Below are 10,865 nucleotides of genomic sequence, written 5' to 3'. Positions count from 1 at the left end.
GGAAAAATCTGGATGTCACAAGGTAGGAAGGAAAAATCTGGATGTTAACAAAGCTTGTGGGACAAAGACTGCCTTCTGCATGGAGAAATGCTTATAGAAAGTTGAAGATTAGCAGGGATAGGTTGGGGCTGAGGAACCTGGAAGCATAAAAAAAGTTTAGGTTTTGGAATCCATGGATTATATGGATGGATTTAAGGTAGAATAGACCAAAGAGGGAAAGGGGAAAGGAAAAGGGAGGGTGGTTGAAGAATTGGTTCCGTTTCTGACACTGCAAAGTGTGTGGGGCCAGTGTAAGGGTTGTTGTTAGGAGAGACTAATTACATGGGCATGAATATGTGCAAAACCAGGATTAGAGTTTGGTGAAGAAATGTTATTTATTCTGGGTTCTCCTAAATCTGATGAGGGTTTGAGGAAGATCTGTATTGTCAGGAGATGTTTAGTTTGAATGTGTGAGCTGCCTGGCTTTGATGGCAGGAGGTAGGCTCAGGTTTATGAGAAGAGGGAAAGAGAGTGGAATAACCCGTTTTATTTGTAGATTTTGTAAGTCTAAATGGCCAAGGTGGGAGTAAGGATAACCACTGACAAATTGCTGCTTACTTTGAAATCTGCATGGATATAATCATACTTTTGTTCTTTTTCTTCCTTTGTTTCAACACAGCCAACTGAAGTTGAAGAAAATGCAATTAATAAAGTGGATGAGCTTCTTGAAACATACATGGGGATAAGAGATAATGAATTAGGTGAGTTTTTAGCAAATACATTACTACAAAATTAAGCAATTTCTCATTTTCTGAATGCACTCTAAAATTCATTGAGTACTTTAGTCTCTGGATGTAAATGAAGCAAAACTTGTCCAGCATGCAGCCTCAAAAACTTGCCTGTATTTCTGCAAATGTGTGTGTCTGATAAAAGAATCTTCCTTCCACTTCAGTGGAACTTCAGGGAACTGACAGAGTAATTGCACAAATTTATCAAATTCTCTACAACCTGTATTCTGAAGAACATGGGAAAACTTGCAGAATGTTTACTAGTTATCAGAATCATCAATTTATAGTGAAAGAACTAAGTGTCATAAGTGCCTTAAAAGTGCACCAAACTTGTCCTTGCAGCTGTTGCTTTTCTGTGTTAATCTGACAACAACTAAGTAGGAATTTCTGTTTGTGTGGGAAGAAGCTGCAGTCTGGCTGAGTAAGCAGTGCCACTGTAGCCAGCTGTGGCTGGTGTATTCCTCATGGGATCTTCTGGAACTGCTGATCCTGAGATAAAGAGGAAGGTATTTATTGTTGTGGTAATACCTAAAAAAAAAAAATCAGCCAAGAATTAGGAAAGGATAAGCTAAATGGAAAGTGATCTTGAAAAGAAAGCTTTCGTGAGAGAGAAGTGGAGAAGGCAAAGCAGAAAAGAAAATGGGTCTGGCATGAAGCTAAGGGCAAAGAAGCAGTTAGCACAGAGGAGTGAGAACGAAAGGAGGTTATCTGAATAGCCAAAAGTCCTTTGTTGGCTGCTCCTGCCAGCCAGCATGTGATTGGTAGATTCTGCTGGTTTTCTCTCAGGAAAAATTGCAGGTAAAACACTATTTTCCTGCAGTTTAAGATAGAGGTGAGCTTCCTGACCTAGAAGAGAGGGCAGAGCTGCCCCAAAACTTGCGAGTTCTGGTCTTTAAGTAATGCCTAAACTTTCTTATTCCCAGAAAATAAAAGTTCTCAAAACTCCTGTTCCCAGCAACTTTAACATGTGATGCTGCTGCCGTGTAATGTGCTCCTGGGATCCCTGTGTGGTGCTGAGCCATGTTTGGGTTGGGGAGGATTCCATGGCCTGTCCCTCTCCTGCAGCCTTTGTGTCTCAGTCCCTCCCTGGCTCTGGCTTCAAAGCCCTGAGTCTCGTGCCAGCTGTCCCTCTGGGAGCTGTTTTTGTCCTGCAGCTGTTGCAGTCCCGGCTTAAGCTGGGCTTCTGGAGGCTCCTGTCCTTGCAGGTTACTGCCAAGGTCTCCAGGCTCCTCACCCTACAGGAATAACCAGCTGTAGGTGTCCTGCTTTCAGTGTCCATGGGAACAGTGCTGTGGGAACTGGTGTTCCCTGTGGTTTTGGCTCTCAGGGCTGTAACAGGATGGCTCTGGCACAGCAGACTGAGAAGTTCAGCTATCAACACATATGGCTGAGCTGATTGCCAAGCACCTGGTAGAGTTTTCCCGTGAATTCCTTGATTTTTTTTTTTTCTTTTTTCCCCCCAAAGATGTAGTGCCCTTCCTCTTTCAGTCTGTAGTTTGGAAACTTTCAAAGAATTCCTTAAAAGAATACTCAAAGAAGGAAGAAATCTTTACTCTCAGAGAGACTCTCTTCTTCCCAACTGGGTGGTTGTTTTGTCCTTCATCTCTTCTTTTCCTCCCCAAAAAGGAGTGTAACCAAGAAAAGCTGTCAGGAATCAAAGACTGTAGGGTTTAGTTTGCACCTTTGAAGCCCCATCCTGAAGTTCAAATCTGAGAGTCGACGGCCAACGGTGCTGACAAAACTTTATAATTTAAAAACAATTAAACAGCTCTAGGACTCTTTAGGAAAGGAGAGCTAATCACCTGTCACATATCTACTCAATTAACACATGTCAGTTTTTCACAGACTGGATGTGATCAGTCATCCATGAAAATGAAATATGAGGAAAAGATTCATTCAGAGAATGCCAATCACCACTTAGCTCAAAATTTCACTCATTACTCAAGCCAGATTAGTTGAAAATGCAAGTCATCACAATGTGCAGCTGACAAGTGATTAAGATCTCAATCATTGCTCACTCCCATGCAGTTCTGTTTGTCAGAATCCTTGGATGTCAGTGTTGCTCCTTCATCTCCGTTAAAATGACACTTCCATGGAGTGATTGAATTCTAAAACAGTGCCCCAGTTTCAAGCTGTAAGTTAGAAAGAAAGAAAAAGAAACCCTAATGTCAAATTACAGACAGAATTAAAGGTGAGATAAAGCCCTTAATTTTTACATAGTTAAGTATTGTGATAGTGCACAAAGACTGAATAAATCTACACACAAATCCCTAAGTTGGAGCAAAATGCTTGGAAATCATTAGTGGAAATGCATGCACTTTTTTCTTTTTTTTTTTTTTTTTTGGCACAGTTTTTTATTTTTAGAGATCTAAACGCTGCTGAGATTTATATACCTGCTTTTGGATGCACTTTTGCCTTTTTACTTCTTTACTCTTTTACTGCAAACTGGATTCAATCCACAGAAGGGACAGTTGGTTCTGGAATTGTGTTCCTCAGCCATTTTATGGGCACATTAGAAATTGGGTGAAGGTTTGACTTCAGCCTTCTTTAAAACATAAATGTACAGTTGAGAGATAATTCAGATTATTTTAAATTCTATGCTTTCTTTTCTGTTAAAGAAGCTTGAACTGTTGATTAATAGGAGCAACTCAGGAAACGGTGTTAGTGAAAAATAATGGTGGCATTTAGTTTTTAAATCAGTAAGTCTTGAATTGTTATTGACTGTATTTGATCCCAAAAATTCTGTGTGGGAGGAAGCCTGGATCAATGGGATCCAACCTCAGAACGCTGCTGGTTGAAAAATGATGGCAAAAAGGCCTTGCTGTCGCTCAAGCTTCTTCTCTTGGTTCATGAATCCAACCCAGCAATATTTAATACATGTTTTTATCTCAAAATGCTTTAAATGGAGTGATATTCTCCCTGGATCTTTTGTTTTCTTCTCCTTCTGTCACCAGACTTTCATTTCCCAAAGGATTTTATTGTATACACTCTGGGGCATATTGTTGTGGCTGTTCGTTTACTCTGAGAGGATAACGGGAATTTTGGCAGCAAGTCCAGTTAAATGAGAAAACTTCTCCACTTCAAGAAGTATTAGTACTTAAAAAAAAAAGGAACAAGAAATAATATTTGTAATAGTACCTTAAATGCCAGATAAGACAATGTTGAACATGAAGCTTAAACCAAGTAATGCTGAATATTGGAAACTGCAATGTTATGCTTCATTTTCTGCTTTAAACTGACAGGACAGAATAATAATATTTGTTACCTTTTTGGTGAAGGGAGAACTTCTAATACCATTACAGCTAAATAAATATTGAGGTTTCTGTTAAGACTTCTGTTAAGAAGTTACAGTAGTGTAGAAGATAGGTAGAAAAACCACTGTGTAAGGCAGATAATAAGAATGACAGGCAGCAGGTAGCTTTCATGGCTTGTGCCCCATGTGTCTGTTAAAAGTGAAAATAAAGATTTTGTGAAAGATCTTTGAAGTTATTTTAAAGAAGGGACTAGGTTTGAAAAGCCAGCATACTACTTTGTTCAGATTCTGGAAAGGCTGATATTGAGCTTCTCAGTTAAAGCTGACAAGACTTCTAATTCCTTTCATCACTTTTAAGATTGCCGAACTTTTCACATTTTATGTAGAAATTTATCAGGTTTTTACATTGCCTGAAGTGAAATTAAAAAAAAAAAAGAAAATCTGAAAACGATTGGGGGCTCTCTTGAGTGTGGAAAAGTATCCTCTTGGACTAAAATTCCTGTAATCACTTATTGTGCAGCTCTTACAAGAAGCACTGGGGGAGAGGGAGGGGAGTGGTGACAATTTGGCACGAGGCCGTCACCCTCCCTCCAGAGAACCGGCAAAGTTTTCTTCAAGTTGGCAAAGTATCTGCTAAATGCCTTGGCAGGTTTCGAATCGCCTCGGGAATTCCGTGTGGCAAATTCCGTGTGGTGGGAACGCGCCTGTCCCGCACGGCGGGGCCGCCCTGGGGCTGCGGCACCTGCCGGGGGAGACGGGAACGTGTTCGGGGGGTGATGGAGAAGGCTGGTCAGCTTTTAGTGCTCCTGGATGCATGGAAGGGAGTGAGGCGGGGTTCAGCTTGGCACGGGGTGCCTGGAATTCCTGAGGGATGCTGTTCCCGGGATGCGCGGCAGTGCAGCCCCGCCGGCACTGGGGGTCAGCACCGCGCTGCCGAACGCGCAGCCACGGCCCTGCAGCTTCCCGCGGAGCCGGCATTCCATGAACATCGCATTCCAGCGGCTGGACCTGGAGACGGGAGTGTGCCCTGATAATTACTGCACGTCAGACGCGCCCTGGTAGCGCTGGTTGCGGCTGCTCAGTGCAGATCGTAGAATCATGGAATCAGCTGGGTTGGAAAGGACCTCCGAGATCATCAAGTCCAACCCTTGATCCAACCCCGCCGTGGTTCCCAGCCCATGGCACTGATGCCACATCCAGTCTGTCCTTAAACACCTCCAGGGATGGAGAATCCACCCCCTCCCTGGGCAGCCCATTCCAATGGCTGAGCACCCTCTCTGCAAAGGAATTCTTTCTTATATCCAACCTAAACCTCCCCTGGCACAGCTGAAGACCGAACCCTCTTGCCTTGCTGAGAGTTGCCTGGGAAAAGAGACCAATCCCCCAGCTGGCTCCCCCCTCCTGTCAGGGAGTTGTAGAGAGTGAGGAGGTCTCCCCTGAGCCTCCTCTTCTCCAGGCTGAACAGCCCCAGCTCCCTCAGCCTCTCCTCACACAACTTGTGCTCCAGTCCCTTCCCCAGCCTTGTTGCTCTTCTCTGGACCTGCTCCAGCCCCTCAATGTCCTTCCTGAGCTGAGGGGCCCAGAGCTGGACACAGCACTCAAGATGAAGCTGTTTTGGTTTGAGGCTTTAGCACGGCAGTCACATTCTGGTTCTTTCTTGGCTAAGTTGAAAGTTGTCCTGATTGTCTCTGTTTAGTGGATTTTATTTTCAAGTATGAACTAGTTTTTAAATTCTGGTTTTTTATTTGGGAAACTCAACCTTTAAAGGAATACTGTGTTTTAAGTAACACTTGCTGTTAATGGCAGTTTTTTACTGTGCAGTTTTGAGGCTTCAGCTGAGGCAGTTGGACTGTGATGCAATGCTGGGTGGTCTTGTTTAATCTCTGCTGTCACTGTTATGTGGCTCTTTCATGTCTCTTGACCAGTTTATCTTAAAACTGACTAAATTCTTTGTTCCCCCTCTGCTTAAACACTTGTCTAGATGCTTACTCTGCTCACAGCAGCTTTTTTAAGCATCTTGTGTAACTATATCTTGCCATGTTTGGTCTCGTGTCACCTTGCACAGCTCTTCTCTCTCCAGCTTTCTCCCAGTGTCTATCCAGAGTAAGTTCATATCCTACCTCATATCCAGAAATCTGTGAAGTTTCACTTACACCCTTCACCTCGTTATCTCCAGGGTTTCTGCTCTATAAGTACCTTCTTAATGCCATGATGTCAGGGAATACAGAGCGGTGTTGATAGGACAAATCCTCATATTCCACTTATCAGGAACAAGAGTCCCCTGTTTAATGCCCATTTCCCATCCAGACTTGTCTGAATCAAGAGTCCCAGGAACTTCACAGGGGCTGCAGAGAGAATCAGTGCAACAGGGACAGGGTTTCATCTGACAGGGAAAGAGATCTTGAAAGTCCTTGAGAACCACTGGTGGTGCCTGGGAAGCTGAGTTACACTTGAACTGTCTCCATCACAGCAGTTTATTTGTCAAGATTTACAGATATTTTCCTTGGACTGCTCTGTGTAGTTTGGCACACTGTGATTGTGGTTGGAGCCTCATGTCTGAACACAGTTAAACCCAAAACTTCAGGTTTCTTCAGAACTCCTGTTGTTGATGTTTACAGTGTGGAATATGGCTCAAGCTTGCTTACAGTTTGTTACAAGTTTGCACAACAGCAAATACTGTTTGGCAGAAGTTTATAACTGTCAATGAGTTGAGTTTCAGGTCAACAAAATAGCATCAAATAAATTTATTAAAGCTTCAGAGTAGGGAAAGTTTATTTTGCTTTTTATCAGAGAGGTTTTGCTGTGTGGATTCAATACAGTGCATGTGGTAGAAGGCAGATTGTCCCAGTGAAGATGTTTTCCTGTGTCTTCAAGACTCCCTTCCCTTTCTCAGGCACTGTAATACGTGGTTTCCAACTGGATATCCCTCTGGAAAAAGGCTAGAAGTTATCAAATCCTGCAGTGTGACACTTGAATTTGATATGTTCATGGAGAAAGTGATGGTTCCTTGGTGTATAACAAAAGATGGGGAACATCTTGCAGTTTAAGGCATTCAGATATCACAGTCTGGCTCTGTCATATCAGACCTCTGCTTTCATTTTCCTGGATACCAGGATGTTCCTGGTCTTTGCTGGCTCTGGTTACAGCAGAAAGGCCTTTCCTTTGCTTTTGCACAGTTTGAACCACCTGATTGAGACTTTCAGAAATAACTCTTTCACTTTCCAGAGATAAAAGCACAACCTTTCCCAGCATCTAGGGCACTGTAAGTTAAATATGATTTTCAAAGCTGGAGGTAATAGTAACTGAAGCAAACTCGGGCACTGAAACTAGTTGCTCCTTAGTTTGGAATGGTGTGGAAAAATGTGGATGCAAGCAGGACAATAACGTGGCCCGCAATAAGTGCCTCACCCTCTTTACTACCTGGAGGTGCTGTGGCTTTATTTTGTGCATTTGGTTGGTTTGGTTTGGTTGGGGGATTTTTGTTGTTGACAAAAATAAGCTAAAGTTAATTAAAAATTAAATGAAATTACATTGAAAAAATTAAGCGAATCTGCTTGAGGCCATACCGTAGTTTCCTGAGAACACAACCTCTTTCAGGCAGTTGCAAACACACTATGTCCAATATCTAGCAAACCAGATTTTAATATTCTTTGGGCTCTACACAATGCATCAGTTGAGCCACATTTGAATTCTCATTTCCTAAAATATTCAAGTGCTCAAGTGTTTTCTCTAGGCTCATTTGTCAGTACTCCTTTTTAAATGCAGGTCATGCTCAACATTTGAACATTTAGACTTGTAAAACATGGGTTGTTGCTAGCAAACCCATCCTAGCTTGGTTGCATGTGCCTATTATGCAGGCTGTGTGTTGTTTTCCATGTTTAAATCCTGTGCCTTTTGGCTTTCTCTGAAAAGCTTGGCCACTTCAAACTCTTAACTTGCTGAGATCTGTTCTGCATTGTTTAGAGGAGAAAAACACTCAAGTTTGCTTTCTGATCTTCTGGTTTAGATCAGCAAGGTCGTATCAAACTTGGTGGAGTTGGTGATGACCTGGCTTGGGTCTCATTGTCACACAAGGGTTGTGTTTAACCTTGTTTTTAGGCCCATGCTTCTTGTAATGAATACGGGATACAATTTAATAACATTAAAATGAGGGGTCATTGAATTAAAAATTAAATCTCTGCCAAACAAACAGAAGAATGTATAAAGAGCACTCTGAGGAAGCTCTCCTGTCAATCAGAGCAGCAAGTAGATAGTGTGGGAGGAATTAAGCACATAAATTCCCTGGAATCCCAAATTCAGCAGGTAAAATTTGCATCTCCTTAAGCTGACCCTGCCAGGTTCTGAAAACAGACATTCAAAACCTGCCTTGGCCCTGTGTGTTAGCTGCCACTTTGATGCTGATTCCATTGTTCTCTTTTGTTGCTCTTTAGCTGCAACCATTGTGGAAGCTGGAAGAGACAAGAAAAACCCCGACGAGTTCGCGGTGGCCTTGGATGAGACTCTTGGAGACTTTGCCTTCCCGGATGAATTTGTCTTTGACGTGTGGGGAGCGATAGGAGATGCTAAGCAGGGACGACTGGAATGAGAACTGTGCAGTTCCATCAATCCCCGTTTGAAAATACGAAGTGATTTGCAAATATTTACATCAGTAACTTTATCGAGATGAATTCAGGGTGCTCTGTATAAAGCGTTCTCGTCTGAGAGTTTTCTTTTGCAAAGGAAGGTTTCTAATAAAGATATGAAGGTAAACCCAAAGTTTTGACAGCTGCACGTTTAGAAAATTTAATTTGCACGCAGAAATCGCTGTGAAGGATGTGTCAAGGTGATATATTTATACAGAAATTTTATGAAAATGATGTATTTTTTATTGTACATACACTTTGATATATCCATATTCTGAAAAGCTTTAGACAGAACTCAACCAGGAGTTTGGATTATTTTATCTCTTTAGAGAGGTTTATAAACTTGTTGAGGAACTACCTAGCTCTGTGCTGCAGTTCCCTGGTTTTCCTTTGTCCCTGTGTATTCATGTACACAAAAAGCTGAGAAAAACCCAAAGCCTCAGGTTTTCTTACTGTTTGGCTTGGGCATTGTCTTTGCTGTGTAGACAAAGCTGGGAGTAAGTTACTCTGATTCTTTAGGATGCAAATTCAGAAAAAAAAAATCCTCTAAAAGATGAAAACTAAGATCTTAGACTGAAAAGACTCGTTTGCCTTTGAGCCACAAGACATTCTGTCTGGATATTACTGAGGTGAGTAAGTAGGGTAGAAATGCTTAAAGTAGGAAGCTGCTGCTTTATTCAGATGCCATATTATTGCAATAGGAGCTGTGGATGGAGAAATAAATGTTGATTTTGATTCCTGTTAATATATTTGAATAATATCTGTGAGTTGACTTTGGAGACTACAGTCTATGACTAATTGATCTTTGCATATGCTAAATGATTTCTTGAAATCTTATGGAATTCCCCTCTTTTCTGTGTTTTTTTCAATGTGGAAACACAGGAGGAATTGAAGGTGTTCAGACTTAGAGATAATTCTTGTAAAGTCACAGACACTCATGGTTTGGATGACAGTCTAAACCCTGAAAAATATGTTAAACTGCTTTTAGATGTTAGGATTTCCAATTATATTGTACATAAGCGTTTAACTGCTAATTTTTTGCTAATAAATCTGAGATTATAGAAAATGAATTTAAACAAGAATGTGGGGTCTGACCTGGGAAGGTGTCCTAGCTTTTTAGTATTTTTATATTTGCATAAGAGTATAAAATAATAATGATTGCAAATTTTTTTTTTCTAAGTCACTTCCTAGTTACTTTTCTTCTGAGGATAATGTCTTCCACTGTCTCGCAGACATCTCTTTAAAATAAAGCCTATGCCAATAATTCTACATGTTCTATGTCAATGATTATTTTTGGGTCTCACACCATGAGAGTTTGAAGTATCATGGAGAGAACAGGTCCTCATTCTCTTTACTAGGTTATTTAGGGAGGCTTCCAAACTCCCCTTCAGTTTTTTGCACCTGTTAACAATTAGTGAATATTTTTTCTAGTTAGGAAATATTGCATGAAGGTCTTATAAATACCATCCAGTGATCTTTGAATGGGGATAATCTCAATTTTATAAATGCTGCTGTGAATGTTTTGCTCTTGTATCTCTGGTTTAAGGACAAGCTTTCACATAATGTAGATATTCCTATTTAATGAGTGGTACAGAGCAGTATGGAGGTAATATATTTTAGGGTATTTTAGAAGTTCAAGGTATCAAAATTTCTCTTAATTGTACCTCATCACCAGTGTGGGCTGAAATCTATATTTATCTTCAAACAGGCGTGATTGTTATCAATTTCTGTATGTAGAAATTAGATAGAAAATATATAGAAATAGAAATACTGATAGAAAAATTTGGGCTAATCCCATTATGAGAAGTAAAATGACATAATTTTACAAGAACATGTCACTTTCTGTAAAACTTGAAAATAAAAAAACTTGAAGGAGGTGGTTACATTTCATACATTGCTCTTTTGGGGCCTTGAGGATATATTATTTTGTGAAGTGAGTGTAATTTTGGCACAGAGAGCACAAGGTCTAGCATTTCTTATTGTTTGATAATTGCAAGTCTGAGCCCACAATCTTCTGTTGCAGTTGAGCACACTGAGCTCTTGTACAGGGTAACTTTAACTGATTTATTCAAGGTAATGAAGGGTTAAAGTGTTGGGGGCCATATGGTTTATTCTTTAAAGTTCCAGGTGAAAAAGAAAAAGGGAATGTCAGGAATTCCCTGTTGGTTTTGAATTATTTTATATAAAAGTCAAATATCAAATTTTGTGGAAATGTTTACGTAC

The 10,865-nt window shown here is 40.8% G+C and overlaps 1 protein-coding gene across 1 annotated transcript in view; it reads left to right on the top strand.

Annotated features, from left to right (window-relative positions):
- GIPC2 (GIPC PDZ domain containing family member 2) overlaps positions 1-9,174 on the top strand; it is a 22,425-nt gene extending 13,251 nt beyond the window's left edge. Inside the window, exons 5-6 of the mRNA XM_027649235.1 lie at positions 659-740; positions 8,451-9,174. Coding sequence (XP_027505036.1) covers positions 659-740; positions 8,451-8,605 — 237 coding nt within the window. The 3' untranslated portion in view covers positions 8,606-9,174. The remainder of the gene's footprint in view (positions 1-658; positions 741-8,450) is intronic.
- Positions 9,175-10,865: the final 1,691 nt, after the last annotated feature.

Source organism: Corapipo altera, unplaced genomic scaffold (genome assembly GCF_003945725.1).
Source record: "Corapipo altera isolate COAL_440 unplaced genomic scaffold, ASM394572v1 112, whole genome shotgun sequence".
Classification (NCBI taxonomy): domain Eukaryota; kingdom Metazoa; phylum Chordata; class Aves; order Passeriformes; family Pipridae; genus Corapipo; species Corapipo altera.
Note: the sequence above shows the minus strand (reverse complement) of the source record. Positions and strands in the feature narration are given on the sequence as shown.